Source organism: Mesoplodon densirostris (assembly GCF_025265405.1).
Source record: "Mesoplodon densirostris isolate mMesDen1 chromosome Y unlocalized genomic scaffold, mMesDen1 primary haplotype SUPER_Y_unloc_1, whole genome shotgun sequence".
NCBI lineage: Eukaryota > Metazoa > Chordata > Mammalia > Artiodactyla > Ziphiidae > Mesoplodon > Mesoplodon densirostris.
The window spans coordinates 325,410-348,735 of record NW_026778236.1 but is presented as its reverse complement, the minus strand read 5'-3'; the positions used below and the strand labels follow the sequence as shown (position 1 = coordinate 348,735).

At 37.0% G+C, this 23,326-nt stretch overlaps 1 protein-coding gene across 7 annotated transcripts in view; it reads right to left on the bottom strand.

The window, feature by feature from the left end:
• Nucleotides 1–23,326, bottom strand: part of LOC132482953 (lysine-specific demethylase 6A-like) — a 168,865-nt gene that overhangs the window by 102,966 nt on the left and 42,573 nt on the right. For 5 of the 7 annotated variants that reach the window (XM_060088225.1, XM_060088218.1, XM_060088222.1 and 2 more), the window contains exons 5-6: nt 10,866–10,924; nt 8,336–8,456 (exon numbers count right to left, since the gene is read on the bottom strand). In XM_060088225.1, the coding sequence (XP_059944208.1) occupies nt 8,336–8,456; nt 10,866–10,924 (180 nt within the window). The remainder of the gene's footprint in view (nt 1–8,335; nt 8,457–10,865; nt 10,925–23,326) is intronic. The other 2 variants (XM_060088221.1, XM_060088224.1) reach the window with 1 other exon arrangement.

The following is a 23,326-nucleotide window of genomic DNA, read 5'->3' as shown; positions in this document are numbered from 1 at the left end:
AAACACAGATAACATTAAAACATGAACACAATAGCCGTCATTGAAAAACACAGATAACAAATGACCTCTATTAATTAACAATATAAATGTCAGAGTTATAAACTACTTAAGCAGAGAAAACAGGTAATAAAATTTCTTTAACTTAAATGAAAGAGGAATAAGTAAGCCCCCATCAACTATTCTACAAACTATTCCCACAAATGTACATTCAATTTTCAGAGTCTCCATTAATTATTCAACAATTAAAATAATCAACTATAATACCATTAAGTAACCAAAGGACAAGTCATTAAACAATCAACTACATAAATGTCATTCCTTTCTACAATTCATACATCTAAACTTGTGATAAGCATACTGACACTTAAAATGTCAAGTTGGACATGTAGTCTAAACAATGTGGGATCACTGAGTACATAACTATGCTTCCTCAACTAGCTGTAACTAACAACAAAATTAATGCTTGCTATCACTGTAACAAAAGAATGGCTATAAAAAGAATCATTGGAAAGAACACTGTAGGTGGTACACACAGTCTGTTATGCTCACACACCATACACAGGACAACCTTTTCAACATATGGTAGCTGTGAAATAGCCACGTGGAAAAGAATGAAGGTAGACTGTTTTCTTCCATATAAACATGAAGAATTAAACTATAAAACTCTTAGAAGAAAATACAGGAAAAGATTTTCATGACAAAGATTTTGGCAATGATTTCTTGGACACCAAAGGCACAGGCAACAAAAGAAAAAAGACTAGGATTCTTAAAAATTAAAAACTTTTATGCATCAAAAGAAACTATTACTGGGAGAAAATATTTGAAATTATGGCTCTCATAAGGGATTAATATCCAGAGTACATAAAGACACCTGTAACTCAGCAAGAAGAAATCAAAGAATGGAATTCAAATGTGGGCAGAAGACTTTGGTGTACATTTCTCCAAAGAAGACAAATACACAGGAAAAGATGCAAGTGAAAAAAAACAAAGGTAATATCAATTCACTTCCATTAGGATGGTTATTACTTTTTTAAGAAATGGAAAAGAGGTTTTGGCAAGAAGGTAGAGATTCTGGAATTCTAGTGCATTGCTGAAAGGAATGTAAAATGTGCAGGCAGTGTGAAAAGTATAGCAATCCTCACAAAGTTAAATACATGATACAATTCAGCAATTAGATTTCTAGGTATATTTCCAAAAGAACTGAAAAAACAGAGTCAAAAAAACACTGATACGTGAATGTTCATAGCAGTATTCTTCACAACTGCCAAAATATAGAAAAATCTGAAAGCCCATCAACAGATGAATAAATGAAAAAATTGTGTTATTTACATACAATTGAATATTATTGGCCACAAAAAGGAAGCCCTATATATGCTAGAACACGGATGAATCCTGGAAACATTAAGCTAAGTGCAATAAGCCAGACACAATAACATATGATTCCATTTGTATCAGGTACCTAAAACTGTCAAGTTCATAGAAACAGAAATTAGAACAGAAGGGTATCAGAAGCTAGAGGGGAAAAAGGAATGGAAATTATTGTTTAATGTAAACAGAAGTTTTTACATGAGTTACTGAAAATTCTGGGGAATGGATAATGATGATGGTTATATAACACTGTGAATATTATCAATGCCACTAAATTGTATATTTTAACTGATACAGTTGAATGTTGAAAACAGTATCATGTAGTGTATTTCTGTACAATAAAATAATTAAAAAACAACACTAGAAAAAAATTATGCTAGCCTATATGAAGTAGATTTTTTGTTTGTTTGTTTTTTTGTTTTTGGGGTTTTTTTTTTTTTGCGGTACGCGGGTCTCTCACTGTTGTGACCTCTCCCGTTGCGGAGCACAGGCTCCGGACGCTCAGGCTCAGCGGCCATGGCTCACGGGCCCAGCCGCTCCACGCCATGTGGGATCTTCCCGGACCAGGGCACGAACCCGCGTCCCCTGCATCGGCAGGTGGACTCTCAACCACTGCGCCACCAGGGAAGCCCTATGAAGTAGATTTTAAAAAATTATTTAAAACCTATTCTGAAATGGAGTAATTTATTAAAATGCATATGGCCCTTAAATAGCAAATGCATTATTCTTTCTATAAACATAGAGTCAAAAATGCACAAAATGGGGTTTCCCTGGTGGCGCAGTGGTTGAGAGCCCGCCTGCCGATGCAGGGGACACGGGTTTATGCCCCAGTCCGGGAAGATCCCACATGCCGTGGAGCGGCTGGGCCTGTGAGCCATGGCTGCTGAGCCTGCGCGTCCAGAGCCTGTGCTCCACAACGGGAGAGGCCACAACAGTGAGAGGCCCACATACCACAAAAAAAAAAAAATGCACAAAATGATGCAGAGGTACAATGCTAGAAAAAACAAAAGTTTTGGACTTTAACAATGTCCAATCCTGGTTGTAATAAGATATCATAGTTATGAAAAATATTACCACTGAATGAAATTATCTGATGGGTATATGTGAATTCCCTGTACTTTTTTTTTTCAGTTTTATTGGAGTATAGCTGATTTACAATGTTGTGTTAGTTTCAGGTATACAGCAAAATTAATCAGTTATACATATACATATATCCACTCTGTTTTAAATTATTTTCCCAGATAGGCCATTACAGAGTAGTGCATAGACTTCCCGGTGCTATACAGTTGGTCCTTATTAGTTACCTATTTTATTTATAGTACTATGTATATGTCAATTCCAATCTCCCAATCCATCCCTTTCTCCCTTCCCCCTTGGTAACCATAGGTTTGTTTTCTAGATCTGTGACTCTAGCTTTTTTTTTTAATTGCATGATAATTTACTATGATCTGAAAATTTTAAGTTAATAATACAACCAAAACTGGGGGAAAAAACTTTTTTTACTCAGGAATATCTAACATTTCAACACTCTGAATACTGCTTTAATTTTCATCTATTCTGCAAAGCCAAATATATATCCTTATTGTGCTATGAGAGCCAAGACAAAACTATTTTAAAATATGTATAATATTTAAAACAAAATATATTTAAAAACAGCTTTCCTCTAACAGAAAGAGCAGCATAACAGTCCCACTTTATACCGTAGTACATTTTTAAGTCTAACTGACCTTGAAAACATATTAAAATGTTATGTGAGAAAACAGACCTTTCCTAAATGAGTCAAAGGAAATAAACTGACCTTAAAAGAAATACATTTCCAAGATGACAGTATTTCAGTATTACTATTATACTAAAACTCTCAAAAAGTAGAGAGATTTGTATAATTTTAATTGCCCAGCCTACATTTTCTCTCTCAGTATTCAAGATCCTAAAACAAGAAAAAAGTCCACAAACTTTTGAAAGCAGCAGGAAAATTAATGCTTTTACTGTTTCAAACCCCAAACAACATAAAATGTTACATATTTTCAAACAGCAATAATTCTGCAAATCTTGACACCAAATCCTGACAGCAAAAGCAAAGGTAACAAAAGTGAAAAATAAGCAAGTGGGACTACATCCAACTAAAAGCCTCTCCACAGCAAAGAAAACCATCAACAAAATTAAAAGGCAGTGTACTGAATGGGATACAGTTGCAAATCATGTATCTGATACACAGTTAATATCCAAAATACATAAAGAACTTATATAACTCAACAGCAAAAAAACCCATATTCAGTTTGATTAAAAACTGGATGGAAGACATGCACAGACATTTTTCTAAAAACATACAGATGGAAAAAAAAAAACATACAGATGGCCAACAAGGCACATGAAAAGACAATGTACATCATGAATCATTAGGGAGATGCAAATCCAAATCACAATTAAGTATCACCTGTCAGAATGTGTTCTATGAGAAAGGCAACAAATAACAAATGTTAGTGAGGATGTGGACAAAAGGGAATGCTTGGGCACTGTTGGTGGGAATATAAACTGGCGTAGCCACTATGAAAAACAGTATGGAGATTCCTCAAAGAATTAAAAACAGAAATACCATATGACCCAGTATTTCCACTCCTAGATATATATCCGAAAAAACCAAAACCACTAATTCAAAAAGATACATGCACCCCACTGTTCACAGCAGCATTATTTACAATAGCCAAAATATGGAAGTGACCTAGTATCCATCAACAAATGAATGGTTAAAGAAGATGTGGTGTGCATGCATGTGTGTATGTGAGTGTATGTGTGTGTATGTGAGTGTATGTATATACGTGTAATAACTCAGCCATAAAAAAGAATGAAACTTTGCCATCTGCAGCAACATGCATACACTTAGAAGGTATTAGGCCAAGTGAAATACATCAGACAGAGAAAGCCAATAACCAAAGGATCTCACTTTTATGTGGAATTTTAAAAATAAACAATTAAAAAATAATTTTTAAAAAATCAAACTAATAGATACAAAGAGCAGATTACTAAGTGCCAGAGATAGGGGTTGTGGGGTGGAAGACAACCTATGGATGGAATCTGCAAACAATATGACCAACAAGGGATTAATATCCAGACTATATAAACAGCTCATATAACTGAACATTCCCCTCAAAAAAAAAAAAAATTTTCAACTGGGCAGAAGACCTGAACAGACATTTTCCCAAAGAGGACATAAAGATGGTTAACAGGCACAAGAAAAGATGCTCATCATCACTAATTATTAGAGAAATGCAAACTGAAACAAGGTATCACCTCACATCTGTCAAAATGATTATCATCAAAAAACTACAAATAGGGCTTCCCTGGTGGTGCAGTGGTTGAGAGTCCGCCTGCCGATGCAGGGGACACGGGTTCGTGCCCCGGTCCGGGAAGATCCCACATGCTGCGGAGCGGCTGGGCCCGTGAGCCATGGCCACTGAACCTGCGTGTCCGGAGCCTGTGCTCCACAACGGGAGAGGCCACAACAGTGAGAGGCCCGTGTACCGCAAAAAAAACCCAACCAAACAAACAAACAAAAAACTACAAATAACAAGTGTTGGTGAGGATGTGAGAAAAGGGAACTCTCCTACACTGTTGGTGGGAATGTAAACTGGTGAAACCAGGGTACGGAGGTTCCTTCAAAAAACTAAAAACACAGTTACCATATGACCCAGGCAGTCAATCCTACTCATTGGCATATATCCTGAGAATACTCTAATTCAAAAAGATACATGCACACCAATGTTCAGAGTAGCACTATTTACAACAGCCAGGCCTTGGAAGAAACCTAACTGTCCATCGACAGATGAATGGATAAAAAGATGTGGTACATATATACAATGGAATATTACTCAGCCATAAAAACAATGAAATAATGCCAATTGCAACAACATGGATGGACCTGGGGATTATCATACTAAAGGAAGTTAAGTCAGAAAGAGAAACACAAATTCCATATGATATCACTTACATATGGAATCTAAAAAATTATATAAACAAATGTATATATCAAAACAGAAAGAGACTCATAGATAGAGGAAACAAACTAGTGGGAAAAGAGATTGGGGGCATCGGCGTATTATGGCTGTGGGATTAAGAGATAAGCAACAAGGATATATTGCACAGCACAGGGAATTATAGCCATTATCTTGTAATGACTTTTAATGGAGTATAATCTGTAAAAATACTGTATCACTATGATGTACACCTGAAACTAATATAATATTGTATATCAACTATACTTCATTTAAAAAGAAATATTAATGTCAAAAACATTCTGTTTTCGTACAATGAAATCAGAGAGTTATCAGAGTATAAAATAAGGGGGAAAACGGCACAAAGAAAGAAAAAGAAAATTGCATGCCCCCAAATTTTTTGTTAAAATCAACATCATTTGAAGGTCTGTTACTCTTTACCTAAGCCTAAACAAATAGAAGTGGATACAACACTGTTTCCATTATGCGTGAGTAAGTCAAAACACTTTCAACAAACCAGTGAATATTATCCAATTCTGCTCTGCCTAATTAAAGGATATTTTACATATTGACAATTTTCTTTTGCCCTCCATCATATTTTCAGAAAACACCTAAAATGCTGGTATATGATAACAAATACATTACAAAAAAATTATACCATATTTAACTTATTTTCTGCCATATGACATGTTAACATTTTTGATAGGCTAATTTATACACTGTGAATATATAAATATATAAATGAAAGAAGGGTTTAAAATCTACAAGGTGTCAGGGGCTTCCCTGGTGGCACAGTGGCCGATGCAGGGGACACAGGTTCGTGCCCCGGTCCGGGAAGATCCCACATGCCACAGAACGGCTGAGCCTGTGAGCCATGGCCGCTGAGCCTGCGCTCCACAATGGGAGAGGCCACAACAATGAGAGGCCCACATACCGGGGTGGGGGGGGGGGGGAATCTACAAGGTGTCAAAACTGTACTTTCTTCACATTTTAAATCAACTGACACCTCAGAGTATACAGTTTGATAAACTCTGTTCTAATCTTAACATATAACTGATAAACCTAATCCCATTCTCTGCACCAAGTGCATTTAACTCTGGACTTAATCCTCAGTTACAACTGATCTCTGACCAGTGTGTGATCTAAATTCTTTACAGTCCACTTGCAATGGTTTTTAATGTTCTTGGTTGAGTTTCTCTGTGCCCTCAGTATCACTCCTATATAAACTCATAAAATGCAGAGATAGTTTGAGGCACTTAATATTTTAAAACCCGAAAGAATTAAGGAACTGAATGAATACAGAGTGCAGTAAGGAATTAACTCAGCCAGTCTGGGTTGTTGAAACACTGCCTATTCAAAAAAAAAAGCTCTAGCCATGACCAACTCCTGAGAGAGAATCTCTAAACCTTTAGAATATCCTGCCTTGCAAATGTACCTTTGTATAGCTAGGACCTTGGGTCATCAAGATAATTCATTCTAACAACATTACAGTTTGATGTCTAAAGTGGCTGGTGATTAAGCACCTAAAACTAAGGTCAGTCAGGTGGCTCTCTCCCTTTCTATCTTACCAAACGTCAATATTATACACATATACATATTTCATGGAAAAGAACAAAACTCTGGAAAGGCTTGGGAACACTCCCTGCATGTAACTAAACATCATTTCAGGGAGAATTAAGTGCTATTGATATGACTGCAATGAGACAGGACAAGTGGACTTTTGCACTTCTGACTGTTTTTGGTGTCTTTTTCCTTTGAAAATGTTTATCTCTATTCTTTCACTGTAAACAAGCCATAACCATAAATAAAACTGTTTTCTGAGTTCAATGACCTCTGCCAAATCACTAACCTTGAGGTTGGCAGTTTGGGGGACCTGCAATCGCATCAGTTTTTAAGTAGACTTTATTTAGCATTCTCCTTGTTAATGAGTTCAGAGTATGCGACACACACATATGCACACCACCTCTGTAATCAATATACTCTACAATTCACATCTATAAGGAAAAGAGCAAACATTCTAAATAGTCATAAATTCTCAAAACCTTTTTTCTCCAGAAACTTGAATTCTTTCAAAGAGCAATGCTTCTGATATATAGGGAATCCCCATTCTCATTAAAAACCCTTGGAATACATAAAATGATAGCACAAACCCAGAAACTCCAAAAAATGTTAAGTACTGACAAATCAATTTCCATTAGAATCAAAGTATTTAACAATAATGTACCATTCTTTTCCAATGATGTTTATGTTCACCAACTAGCAGTCCACAAGCCTTAAAAGATAACAAATCTATTAAATAATTTTGCCACGACACATACCATGCTATTAAAAATGGGCAGATTTCTAATCAGACCCACAGGAAAGAACAGTCAATAATTAGATCACAGATACAGCATCACTAACCACCTCTTCATCTCTACAGTGCCAGTCACATATTGGAGAGTGTTTTACATACTCAAAAATGAAATAAAAACCTCCAGTGTCTCCTTATCACAAACATCAATATTTATATTTTGTTAAAAGACAAACCAGGGCTTCCCTGGTGGCGCAGTGGTTGAGAGTCTGCCTGCCGATGCAGGGGACACGGGTTCGTGCCCCTGTCTGGGAGGATCCCACATGCCCCGGAGCGGCTGGGCCCATGAGCCATGGCCGCTGAGCCTGCACATCCGGAGCCTGTGCTCCGCAACGGGAGAGGCCGCAACAGTGAGAGGCCCTCGTACCGCAAAAAAAAAGACAAACCAAAAACAAAAATCTAAAGCACTGTGTATCTTAGCACCATGTCTGCCTTGTACCCAGAAATCCAATCCTTTTTTCCTTTTTTTAAGTTCATATCCTAAATTCATTCATTTAATAGCAGTAATATAACTTCCAGTATTTCTCTACACTCTTAACATTTAACCCCCACACTCTACACACACACACACACACACACACACAAATGAAATAGTGCATATCTAGGAAAAGCCCCAACCACCTACCTTTAAACTTGATTCATAGTCTGTGTTCACTTTGAACATAAGCCCAAGTCGTAAATGAATTTCCTTGGCTCGACAAAAGCTGGGATCAACATAAAGCACCTCTTGAAATGCTTTAATTGCCCTTGAAGAATACAGACATAAGAAACTGTAAGATTAACTGTATTTGCTTTGGAAGTACAAAAAATACAATGGTTATACGACTTTAAAACAAATTATAACTTTATAAAAACACTATGAATGTAAAAAAGTAACTTTAACTTCCTCAAATTATTTAGCAATATTTAATAGTATTTTCAATGTAAATAAACAGTTTAAAATTCTCTGAATCAACTTAGAGAAGAAGACAGTAAGAAAGCTTTTAAAATGGCAAAAAGGTAAGAGTGTTAACCTTGGTTCTATACTGCTCCATATAAATCCACTGTTAGAAGCCTTACTTTTACCTACCACATTTTGGTTTACATTCAGCTTGGAACCTATTTTAAGTATGACGTGATTTAGACAGGGGTTAATATTTATCTTTTCCATATGGGATTCCTACTGTACAGAAAGCAGTGCCACCTCTATCATAAATCAAGGACCCGTGTTTACAGGACTGCTTCTGACTTCTCTAATCTACTTCAGCCTTCATTTGCCTACTTTTGTCCTAATTCTATTCTGTCTTGATTGTTGTCTTTTTAACAGGTCCTTATTATCAGTGGAGAAAATCCAGATATGCTGGATATACTCTGAATATATTTAAGTGCTTAGAAGAGACAGAAAAAAAAGAAAAAAGTCTATTTTGAATTTCAATTATTCTATACTCTAAAAACCTCAGAGGTCACTATTTAGGACTGTAAATGTTTCCAAAGTCAATTCTCTTTTTATTATAGAAAGATGCAGATAACAGTCATATCACAATTTAGTACCAAGCAACACACCACATGTCTTTAGTAAGTTACTTCAGTTAAGATCCTACTTGTCAAATGCTGTGGTTATACACACATTTACTGCAAAAACAAGTATTCTGAAAGGAAGATTTTCTCTGGGAAATATAGAGATATCCTTTACAGATGAGTTATTTAAATTTAAAATCATCTTTCACACAACTAACTTAACACTGTCACACACATATCAAGCAATTAATATTTTCAATCTATAGACATATCTCCTTCCTGATTTTACATTCCTATCTTCAATCTAAGGGGGCTCAAAAGTTATAACTACATGAAAACTGGTCAATGTGAGTCACACTTCTCTGTATCTAAAATGTACAGTTCTTTGTTCCCAGCCTTATATTGGATTTCACCTAAATTTGTTCTGGCTAGCTAAAATGACTGTATCTATTTGCACAACAACTGCAAATAATGATTTTTAAATATCCACTTTTCCATCTTGACATAAGGCAAAGTACAATAAATTATTCCATTTAGAAAAACTTATAACCTTATTTCTAAATGCATCTCCCTACAAACTTTATAACTCCTATTACTGGTTTCTATAACCATCTGTCCTCTTCCCATTTGTAAGTGATCACAAGTCCATGACCCAATGCCAGTGATACTTTTGTTCAAAAAAAAAAGAAGAAAATCTTTCTTTTCTCTAAGTATGGAATATGCTTTAAATTATTAGACTAGAGTCCTGAACATGAGGCCTGCTTCCACTACTAAATAGTTCAAGTAACACTAAATAAAAATGAACACATCTTATTTCCCCCATCAACAAAATTTTAAAATTAAAACAAAATGATCTCTAAGACCTTTTCTAGTTCCAAAAGTTCAGAATAGTGAGTTCTGTGAATAGGATTTTCAGGAAATTCACAGGGACCTTAAAATTGTCCTCATTTAAGACAAAAGGTAAGTTGACTTGAGTTTAAAATCTCTCAAAGAAATACACAGTTCATAAAATGAAGGTGTAACATCTATAACCTACAAGTTCATGTAACAAACAATGCAGTACTTCTGAACATGGCATAAACAATTTCCCAATAAGCCAAGGAGTAAGAAAAATAATATACACGAAAAGTCATACAACTAAAAGCTGAATATTCATTCACATTTGGGAAACCATATCACATACTGGTCAGTGTATACTTAGGGACTCTATTTTCATTCAGAATGACCTACAGGACATGGTTGCAAACACTAGTGGTGTACTCACTCGCCTTCCTTTGAATTCTCATAGCACTTAAATGAAAAAAAAAAAAAAGGACAAGACCAAAAAAAGTTTCCTATACTTTACTGTTTACAAAATCTTACACATTACTATAATTGTTAATCCTCAACACTGAAGGAGGTATCATTATTCTTATTGTGGGAAATTGAGAGTTTATAATCAAGTTACTAGTTACTGGGTATCACAAGATGTTTGCAAATGTGCTGAGTGGAGGGAATGAGGGCTGAACTTGATTTGAACCTACAAAGGTAATACACAACTAATGAAATGAGAGTTTACTGACATTTAAATATTTTATGTGTTTCTCCTACATACACACACACACACACACACACACACACACACAAAGTGGGAAAACATCTGATGTAAGTCAACTTACCAGTGAAATGCATTGAAATAGAAGTAAACCAAACCAAGGCCATATAAAAAGGCAGCATTCTGTTTAAAAAAAAAAAAAAAAAAAAAAAAAAAAAAAAAAAAAAAAGCGCCATTTAAAAGCTTTTATGTCTACTTTATGTTATTAAGTAGAAACATAATACATAAAATGTTCTTTAGTTCTAAAAATTCTATCCTATCTTACAATATGATTAAAAGAAACAATGAAGTCATGAGCCAACACGTAATGCAGAAGCCAAACAACTTGGAGAAATATTTTCAGTTCCTTTTAATCAAGCCCACAATGAAAATAATTTTTTTAACTCCTACAATTTCTGTGAAACCACAAAGTTCCCAAATAGCCAAAGCAATCCAGAGAATGAAGAACAAAGGTGAAGGTATCACATTTCCTGACATCAAACTATAATACAAAGCTACACTATGAAAAACAGTATGGTAACTGGTATAAAAATATTAGCATGCAGACCAATGGAACAGAATAAAGAGACCAGAATTAAACCCCCACTTTTATGGTCAACTAATGTTTCACAGGGAGCCAAGAATGCCCAACTGTAAGAGGACAGACTCTTCACCTCTTTAAAAATGATGCTGGGGAAAATGGATAAGCCCATGCAAAATACTAAAATTGTAGTCCTATCTTACTCATAAATGTTAACTCAAAATGGATCAAAGATTTAAACATAAGGTCTGACACCATAAAATTTCCTGGAAGAAAATACAGAATAGAAGCTCTCCCTGACCTTGGTCTTGGCAATGTTTTTTGGATATGACATAAAAAACACAAATAGCAAAATCAGAAGTCAACAAATAGGACTACGTCAAACTTGAAAACTTCTACAAAGCAAAAGAAACAATTAAAAACATGAAAAGACATCCTACAGAAAAGGAGAAATTTTCCAGATGTCATAAAGAACATTGAAGATTCATGGAAAGAGCTCAAAACATTAACAGGAGTTTGGAAGAAACTGATTCTAACCCTCATGGATGACTTTGAGGAGTTAAAGTCTTCAGTTCAGGAAATACCTGCAGATGAGTTGGAAATAGCAATAGAACCAGAATTTAGAAGAAGAGCCTAAAGATGTGACTGAATTGTTGTAATTCATGATAAAACTTGAACAGATGAGAAGTTGCTCCTTATGCCTGAACAAAAAAAAGCTGTTTCTTGACATGGAGACTACTCTGGTGAAAATGCTGTGAAGACTGCTGAAATAACAAAAAAGGATTTAGCATATTACATAAACTTAGTTGATAAAGCACTGGCAGAGACTGAGAAAACTGACTGCAATTTTGAAAGTTCTACTGTGGGTAAAACATCATGCTATCAAACAGCATTACATATTACTGAGAAACTCCTTGTGAAAGGAAAGAGTCAATCAATGTAGCAAACTTCATTGTGGAGTTACTTTAAAAAACTGCCACACACATCCTAACTTTAGCAACCATCACCCTGATTGGTTAGCAGCCATCAACATCAAGGTAAGACCCTTGACCCTCCACCAACAAGAGGATTATGACTCACTGAAAGCTCAGATAATTTTCAGCAACTAAGCATTTTTATTTTTTATTTTACTGTTAAACTATTTACCTTTATTTGATTTTATTTTTTGCTACACTGAATTGATTTATTTTATTTTCATTGAAGTATAGTTGATTTACAGTGTAAGTATTTTTAAATAAAGGTATGTACATTGTTTTTTTAGATATAATGTTACTGCACACTCAATAAGACTACGGTACAGTGTAAATTCAACTTTTTTTAAGCATTAGGAAACAAAAAAATTAGTGTGACTCAATTTACTGCAGTATTTGCTTGATTGCAGTGGTCTAGGTGAACCCCTAATATCTCCAAAATATGCCTAGTCTGTATCAGTGTCTATCACAAACCCTAATTAATAAATTATAGGGCTTCCCTGGTGGCACGTGGTTAAGACCTCCTGCCAATGCAGGGGACACGGGTTCAAGCCCTAGTCCTGGAAGATCCCACATGCCACGGAGCAACTAAACCCGTGCGCCACAACCACTGAGACCGTAATCTAGAGCACGTAAGCCACAACTGCTGAGCCCGCACGTGCCTAGAGCCCGTGCTCCGCAACAAGAGAAGCCACCTCAATGAGAAGCCCGCACATCACAACGAAGTGTAGCCCCTGCTCACCGCAACTAGAGAAAGCCAGCGCACAGCAACAAAGACCCAATGCAGCCAAAAATAAATAAGTAAAATAAACGTGTTTTTTTTAACGCCTTAAAAAAAAAGAAATTATAGTTTCATGTAGTTTACCATCAACCTATATACAATGTGTATTAACGGGGCGGGGAACATGGCTGGGACTCTGTGCTTTCACTGCCAAAGGCCCAGATTCAATCCCTGATCGGGCAGCTAAGAACCTGCAAGATACATGGCTCAGCTAGAAGAGAAAAAAAATAATAAAGTGGCTGAATGTCACCAAGATGAAGGGATAGGAGGGCTGTTGGCTTTTTCCTACTGTTAGCATCAGAGCACATATAAAACCACAAGGATTAACTCCCTGAGCAAAATCCACAAACTGAGCATCTCCTACACACTGGGCAATGGAAAAAATTGAAATGGGTGGGAAAGGCTAAGACACACTCCCAAAATAAGCCCCACTCCCTCAATAAGCCCCACTCCCACCACACCCCTTCTTAAAATCCTGAGATAACCTCCAACTCCAAGCTTCTCCCTGGGGAGCGAAAACAAAGCGTTTGGACCACACATCTAGTGCCCCAGTTTTTAAGGCTGCCACCCCAAGGATCACCTAGCTCTGAGAATCAGTGGAGTTTGACAATTATGTATCCCTTGGGATCTCTGTGAACAAGGAAGTGTCTGTTACACAAACACACAAGTACTACCTGTGGCACACCTACTCTCAAGATAAATTTCTTAAGGAAAAAGAGAAAGACACCAAGAGAATTTGCTAACTTTTCAAAGAAATGGGAAAACAATGATGTATTTGTAAGTATATATACTGTAGCTAAGATCAGGAAACTATGGTACAGCATCCAAACTGGACTGACGGTCTTTTTAATGCACAGTTGCAGGGCTAACAACAGTTTTTATATTTTTACAAGTTTATTTTTAAAAAAAAAGAAGAAGAGGAAGAGGGGACTTCCCTGGTGGTGCAGTGGTTAAGAATCCGTCTGCCAATGAAGGGGACATGGACTCGAGCCCTGGTCTGGGAAGATCCCACATGCCATAGAGCAACTAAGCCCGTGTGCCACAACTACTGAACCTGTGCTCTAGAGCTCGTGAGCCACAACTACTGAGCCCATGTGAGACAACTACTGAAGACTGCATGTCTAGAGTCTGTGCTCCACAAGGAGAGAAGCCACTGCAATAAGAAGCCCGCGCACCGCAACGACAAGTAGCCCCCACTTGCTGCAACTAGAGAAAGCCCACGCACAGCAATGAAGACCCAACGCAGCCAAAAATTAATTAATTAATTTTTTTTAAAAAAGAGTACCTCACAGAAATGAAACGTGGCCAATTAAACCTAAAATTTAGTCAAGTCCATTAAAAAACTTTGCCAAACTCCATAATCACAACTCTTGAACTTCAGTTCTTTATACAATATGTATAATGGTGGCAAGGAAAACCTATCAAATTGTCTGCTAATATGTAGATGCAATGAAAACAAAGACATTTTTAAAAAGAGTAAAATTAATTCATATTGGAATAAGATTTGTACATTACACTTGAAAGGGTAAAATACTGTCATACTTAAGGGATCTCCAAAAAAACAGAACTTTATGATATAAGAGAAAGATCAGGGCAGGAGGGGAGTGGGGGTGACTTGTAAAGGAATTGATCAGCAAGTACTTTAATTGATCATAATTGTTTACCTGGTGATACAAAAGCTTCATTCCTGAAGGGTATATTTACTACTTCTGTCTGGATTGTTTTCCCAGTTTCCCTTAATTACAAGCAGCAGTAGTACTAAGAGATGCCCTGAGGAATTTCCTATATATGGCCATTGTGCAGTCCCTCTACCTTATGGCCATTATGCAACAGTAGTCCAATTTCCCCTTTCTACTTGTCAGAATGAATCACCACAGCCAGAAAATAAACTCTTTTCTTTGCCTGTTGATTCCAATTGAGGCATAAGGAGTCCAAATTACCAGGAAGCACTCTTAACTTTCAGTTTAATGGAATCATCAGGGTGTCTACTGGTGAAAGCATTCCTCCCTTTGAAACTAACACCTCATCTCTTTCCCAGGAAAGCATAAGGTCATGGGGAAAGGAAGCTAAATTTGCGAGCAGGTCACTAAGGGTAACAGTAAGTGGTGCTGAGGTGACATCACCAAGATGGCAACACAGGTTGTTCCCAACTTCATTCCCCCTCAGTAGAAGACCAACTAGCAAATACTCTGGAAAACACTATGAAAATCCCAGAACATGAGGCTAAGACTGAAGCACATCCCTGGACCTCAAACAGCAAGAGGATGTCTTAGAAGGGTAAGAGGAACACCTATACTCTGACTACACTGCCCCTCTCCTAAGCTAGCACAGCAACATACCAAGAGGGATCTATCAGGCCTATGGTTTCTCCCGTGGGCAAAGGAGAGTCCAAGGTGGATATCCAGCCATCCCAGCATTATGAGTGACATCCAGACCATGCACTGAAGTCTTGCCTCTTGGGGATGGCGAGAACACTATGCACTGCTTAACCAGTGGGGATCAGAATATGACTGAGGCATAGGGCTTAATAGCACTTAAATAGTGGTAGAACAAGTTTCCCTTGTAGAAATGCCAAGAAGAGAGCCCAGAAAATAACTCTTATTTTGCAGAGCCACTCCAATGGCCACACTTGAAGAGTGAACTCAGCATACAGTTATGCCTGATTCAAGACCCAAACAATTACCTTGCCAGCTTTGAAGACTTTTTTTACCACCAGGCTGAGGCAGGGCTAATTCACAGAATGCCCTGCTCCATCCCCTAGTCCCAACCATCAGCAAACCCAACCTCATAATCTGGGAAACTGCACAGCCCATCCTACAACAGTACTTACAACAGCACTTGAGCAAAGAGGCCAGCAAGTAACCGTGCACTACTAGAAAGAGCTGGTGGCTCCAACTGGCCAAGGCACTTGGGGCACAGTTTTACCAGATTAAAGTCCCTAGCCAGCAAGCCATACCAGCCCTGTCTGAGCAGAAAGGCAGATTCATAGTTCCACTTACTGCTCAGTACAGCCCTAGTCTCATCTAATCATGAATTCTAACCACAATTTTTAGGAAGATGCGTCACCCATCTTACAATCCGCTTAGGACGGCACCTGAGCACAGAACTCACCCAAAAGCACTGCGCATCTGGATAACCAATGCAGCAGTCCTGTCTGGCCAAGGAAGTTGGTGGGCAGCTCTGTCAGATTAGGGTGCCCAACCATCAAGCCCTACGGCCAAGGAAACCATGCAGGGAAGCAAATTTGCAGATCCAACCAAAAACTGAGTACAGGACCATGTCCCACACTATTGATAAGCCTGACCAGAGAATCCAGGCAACCAAGGAGCCCATTCTACAGCGACACATGTGCAGAAAACCAAGCGAGCACTCCTATCCAACGGTTCACAGACAGAGAGTGACCTCTTGACCTCAGAGCTTAGGCAATGTCTCAACACACACAAAAAAAAAACCTCATAACAAGCTTCACCTGCCCAAGAAGGCTGTAAACTGACCTGTCTATAATCCCAAGCTGAGCTAACTGGTGAACTGCCACTGACAAAGAAAACCAGATAAATCTGGAAAAGGAGACCATCACTCAAATGTGCAAATGTGCAAGGTATAAAGATTATGAAGAATCAGGTAAAATTGATACCACCAAAGGAAACCATTAAAACTTCAATAACTGATCCAAAAGAACCAGAGACTGTGAACTGTATGACAAAAGAATTCAGAATAATCCTCTTACAGAAGTTTATTAAACTAAAAGAACACACAGAAAGACAACTAAATGAAACTAGGAAAGCAATAATGAAGAAAACAAAAAATTCAAGAAAGAAATTATTTTTTAAGGATCTTCTAATGAAAAATACACTGGTTGAACTAAAGAACTTAATAGAGAATTTCACCATCAGACTCAACCAAGCAGAAAACAGAATCTGTTAACCAGATGACTGTCATTTTGAAATTATCCAGCTGGAGGAGTAAAAAAGAAAAGTAAATTAAAATAAAGTGAAAAAAGCCAAGAGGACTTATGAGACATCATCTAAAGGAAACAATATTCACATTTTGTGAATGCCAGAAACAGAAAACAAAAAGAAAAGGCGAGAAAAGTACATGTAAAAGAAAAATAGCCCAAAACCTCCCATATCTTGGGGGAGAAATGGATATCCTAATTGCTTAGGTCCAAAAGACTCCATGGGTTGAACTCAAAAGAATCACACCAACACACATTACAACTGTTAAAGTCGAAGACAAAAAAGAATTCTGAAAGCAGCATGAGAAAAGTGATACATCATAAACAAGACTATAAGCAGATGTATTATCAAAATCTTGGCAGGCCAGAAGAGAATGGAATAATATATTCAAAATACTTAAAGAAAAACTGTCAAGCAAGAATACTACATGCAAAAATACTCTACCTGGGGGGAGGGAGAGAAACTGTCCCTTAGAAACAAAATAATACTCAAATAATGAGATAATTTCCCCAATCAAACAAAAACTAATAAAGCTCATCAACACTACCTTACCAGAAATCCTAACGGGAATTTTTAAGAGGAAATAAAAGGATGGTATTTAACACTGTAAAAACATATGGGTATATTTTAAAACTCACTAGTAAAGGTAAATATGTAGTCAAAATCCATTTATCTAACATTGTAATGGTGGTATGTAACTAATTTATAAGTCTAATTTTAAGTTAAAAAACAATGACTAGGGAATTCCTGGCAGTCCAGTGGTTAGGACTTGGCACTTTCACTGCCGGGGCCTGGGTTTGATCCCTACTTGGGGAACTAAGATCCTGCAAGCTGTGTGGTACGACCAAAACAACAACAAAACACAATGACTATAAAAATTTATTATTGGATACACAACCTAAAAATATGTAAAGTAACATCATCAACTTAAAACTTTAATGGGATAAGTAAAAGTGAAAAGTTTATATTGCTATTAAAGTTGTTATCAGTTAAAATAGAATGTTACAAATAAAAAATACTTTAAGACTCATGGTAAACACAAAGGAAAAATTTGTAGCAGTTATGTAAAAGATTGTCATAAAGGAATCCAAGCATATCAGAAGAAAAATTTATCAAATTGCAAAGGCCAACAGCAACATTGGAAAAAAAGGAATAAAGAAACTACAAAACATCAGAAAACATTAAAATGGAATTAATAAGTCTCACCTATCAATAATTACTTTATGTGGAAATGATTAAATTCTCGAATCAAAAGACAATAAATGATTAACAAGCAAGCAAACCAAGATCCAATGACATACTGCCTAGAAGAATCAAGGGATAAAAAGAAATATTTCTATGGCAACCAAAAGAAAGCAGCAGTAGCTATTTTTACATCAGACAAAACAGATTTTACACTAAAATTGGAGCAACTAATATATTAAGCAAATCCCAAAAGACTTAATAGTAGAAATAAACATCAATACAAGTTAGAAACTTTAGTACCCTACTCTCAACAGCATTTAGATCATCCAGACAGAGACTCCATAGAGAAACAGTGAATGTGAACAACTGTATAAGCCAAATGAAAAAAATCCCATCCAACAAAGGCACAATATATATATTTTTCTAAAGCACCTATGGAACATTTTCTAGGATAAATCACATACTAGGGAACAAACAATTCTTTAACAAATTTAAGAACACTAAAGTCATACCAAGTTATCTTTTCAGAACACAATGGTATAAAGTCAGTAACAGGAAGAAAACAAAAAATTCACAAGTGCATGGAAATTAAACACCACACTCCAAAACAACCAATGAATCAAAGAAGAAATTAAACGATAAATTTAGGGACTTCCCTGGTGGTCCAGTGGTAAAGAATTCGCCTTACAATGCAGGGGACGTGGGTTTGATCCCTGCTGGGGTAACTAAGATCCCACATACCACAGGTCAACTAAGCCCATGCACCACAACTACTGAGCTCGCACACCTCCACCAGAGAGCCTGCGTGCTGCAAACTACAGAGCCCACGCACTCTGGAACCCATGCACCACAACTACAGAGACCATGTGCCCTGCAGCCCCGGGCGCCACAACTAGAGAGAAGCCCACGCCCTGCAACAAAAGATCCTGCATGCCTCAACTATGACCCGATGCAACCAAAAAAATATAAAAATAAAATATAAAATAAAAAATTTTTTTAAAGAGAAACTTAAAAGGATCTTGAGACAACAAAAACACACACACAACATATAAAAAACTTGACACTGGAAAAGTAGTTCTAAGACATAAATTTATAGTTAATAAAGAAGTCTCACATTGAGATGAAAGAAGAATCTCAAACAACTTATTTCACCCCTTAAGGAAACAGAAAAATATCAACAACCTCAGTCCAAAGTTAGGAGAAGAATGAGAATAATGAAGATTAGAGCACAGATAAATACAATCTTCCAAGACTGAACCAGGAACACATTAAAAATCTGAATAGACCAATAATAAGTATGGAAATTTAATTGGTAATAAAAAAATATGCCAAGACAGAAAACCCAGAAACAGACTCCTCCATTAGTGAAGTCAACCAAAGATTTAAATTAATACCAACTCTTCTCAAACTCTTCCAAAAACCTGAAGATGAAAAAATACTTCCAATCTGATTTTATGAATAACCCTGATACCAAAGCCAGAGGCTACTACCAGTAAAAGGAAACTATAGACTAAAATCCATGGTTGAATATAAATACAAAATTCTGAACAAGGTATCAGCAAACTGATTTCAACAACACATTAAAAGAATTATACACCATGCTCAAGTGGGATTTGACTGTGGGATGCGATGTTGATTCAACATATGCAAATCAATAAATGTGACACACCACATTCACAGAAGCAAAGAATAAAATCATATGATCAACTAAGCTGATGCAGAAATATAATTTGACAAAATTCAACATCCACTCATGATGAAAACTCAAAAACTGGATACAGAGGGAACATACGTCAACGTAATAAAGGCCATATATGGTATAACAAGACCTAACATCATACTCAACAGTGAAATGTTGAAAGCTTCTCCTCTAAGATTAGGAAAAGCGTCTATTCAACTCAAGTACTGAAAATCCTACCCAGAATATTCAAGTAAGAAAAAAAAAAGGATGCAAATCAGAAAGGAAAATATAAAATACTCCCTGTTTGCAAATGACTTGATCTTATACATAGGAAGTCCTAAAAAAACTCCACCAAAAGAAAGAAAAAAATCAATGAATTCAGTAAAGATGCAGCATACAAGATCAACTGCAGATTTCAGTTGTTTTATACCTAAACAATTAGCTGTTAAAGAAAACAACTACATTCATAATAGTATCAAAGACAATTTAAAAACTTAAGAATAAATTTAACCGAGCTGAAAAATCTATACTCTGAAAACATACAAATTTCATGAAAGAAACTGAAAAAGACACAAATTAAAGGAAAGATACTCATTTTCATACAAAGAATATGTTAAAATGTCCACACTACCCAAATCTTCTACAGATTCCTTTCAATCCTTATCAAGATTCAAGTGGCATTTTTTACATTAATAGAATCAATCATAAAATTCATATGAAACCACAAAAGACCCTGAATCACCAACACAATCCAAAAATAGAAGAACAAAGCTGGAGATACCAACTTTCCTGGTTTCAATCTATATTACAAAACTACAGTAATCAATGAACATGGTACTGGCATAAAACAGATACATAGACTCATGAAACAGTTAACAGCCCAGAAATAAACCCATGCATATATGGTCAGGTAATATAATTTGACAAGGGAGCCATGAATCCTCAATGGAGAAAAAACATAACTTTTTAATAGGTGGTCCTAAGTAAATTAGAATTTACACACAAAACAATGAACACTAGAACACTATCTTACACCATTCACAAAAACAAAGGAACAGATTAAAGATTAAAACAAAGATCTGAAACCATGAGACTCCTAGATGAAAACACAGGGGAAAAACTCCAAGACAGCTGTCTTGGCAATGCTTTTTTGGGTATGATACTTAAGGCACAAGCAACAAAAAATAAAGAAATAAGACTACATCAAACAAACAAACAAAAAGCCTCTCCATAACAGAAATGATCAACAAAATGAAAAGGCAACCTATGGAGTGGAAGAAAATTTTTGCAAACCACACGTGATAAGAGGCTAATATACAAAATATACAAGGAACTCATACAACTCAACAGCAAAAATCCCCAAATACTCCAATTTCAGAAGAAGATAGTCAAATGACAAACAGGTACATGAAAAGGTGTTCAACATCACTACTCATCAGGGAAATGCAAATCAAAACCACAGTGAGATATCACCTCAAACCTGGGAAAATAACTATTGTTTAAAAAAAAAAAAAAAACGGGGGCCTCCCTGGTGGCGCAGTGGTTGAGAGTCCGCCTGCCGATGCAGGGGATACGGGTTCGTGCCCCGGTCTGGGAGGATCCCATGTGCCGCGGAGCGGCTGGGCCCGTGAGCCATGGCCGCTGGGCCTGCGCATCCGGAGCCTGTGCTCCGCAACGGGAGAGGCCACAACAGTGAGAGGCCCGCATACCGCAAAAAGAAAAAAAAAAAAAAAAAAAACGAAGAGATAAGTACTAGTAAGGATATAGATAAAAGGGCACTCTTGTACACTGTTGCTGGGGATGTATAATCACTATGGTAAACAGCATGGAAGATCCTCAAAATTTTAAATACAACTACACCATGACCAACAATTCCACTTCTGGGTACACAGTCAAAGGAAACAAAATGATTACCCGAGAAAATATCTGCTACCCAAGTTTTCATTATACCATTATTTACAACAGCCAAGATATGGAAATAACCTAAGTGTCCATGGACAGATGAAAAGAATGTGATACATACACACAGACACACACAATCGAATACTATTCAGCCATAAAAAAAGAAGAAAACTGGACTTCCTTGGTGGCGCAGTGAATAAGAATCCAGATGCCAATGCAGGAGACACAGGTTCGAGCCCTGATCCAGGAAGATCCCACATGCCGTGGAGCAACTAAGCCCGTGTGCCACAACTACTAAGCCCGTATGCCACAACTACTGAGCCCTCACGAGCCTAGAGCCCATGCTCCACAACAAGAGAAGCCACGGCAATGAGAAGCCCGCCCACCGCAAGGAAGAGTAGCCCCTGCTCGCCACAACCAGAGAAAGCTCACGTACAGCAACAAAGACCCCACACAGCCAAAAGTAAACAAATAAAATAATTTTTTAAAGGTTATTAAAAAAAAAGAAGAAGAAAACTTTCCAATTTGCTACAACATGGATGGATCTTGAAGTCATTATGTTAGGTGAAACAATTCACACAGAGAAAAACACATATTGCATGACCTCACTTACAAGTGGAATTTTTTTAAACAAGCTCACAGAAACAGAACAAACAGGTGGGTGTTTGCCAAAGGAGAGGGAAAGTACGTGAAGGCAGTAAAACGATACAAACTTCCAATAATAAAGTAAGTAAATTCTAGGTATGTAATTCCTATAATCAACAATTCTGTAGTATATATTTGAATGTCACTGAGAAATTAGATGTTAAAACTTCTCACAGAAAAAAACTGTAGCTATATAAGGTAAACACAGACATGTATGTGTATATATATGTATATGTGAAATATATCAAATCATTATGTTGGGGGACTTCCCTCATGGTCCAGTGTCTAAGACTCCACGCTCTCAATGCAGGGGGTAGGGGTTCCATCCCTGCTCAGGGAACTAGATCCCACATGCCCCAGCTAAGAATTCTAATGCCACAAATAAAGATCCCACGTGCTGCAACAACAACAACAAAAAGATCCCCCAGTGCTGCAACTAAATATGCCACATGCCACAATGAAGGTCCCATGTGCCACAACTAAGACCCAACGCAGCCAAATAATATATTTTTTTAAATTATGTTGTACACCATAAATTTATACAATGTTACATGTCTATTCCACTAATAACAAAGTGCTGTTCTTTCCAATGTAATCAATTTATCATCAGATAGCTTGCTGATCTTTCCAGAAAATGGTGCCATACGCGGAACTCAGTGCTGATCTCTGCTGCTCACAAATAGGACACTCAGTGGTGGCCATACACAGAACAGCCTTGGTGAATGAAATCCATGTTGCTGAGACCGTGCAAAGCCTCTATGGTTGCCACTGTGTCCACATTATTCATTAGCCCTCTGGGTCATGACAGGGTTGGCCAGGAAAAGAGGCTGACTGTTATTCACATAACCAGTCATTATATCCACTTGATTATTAAAATGATCCTC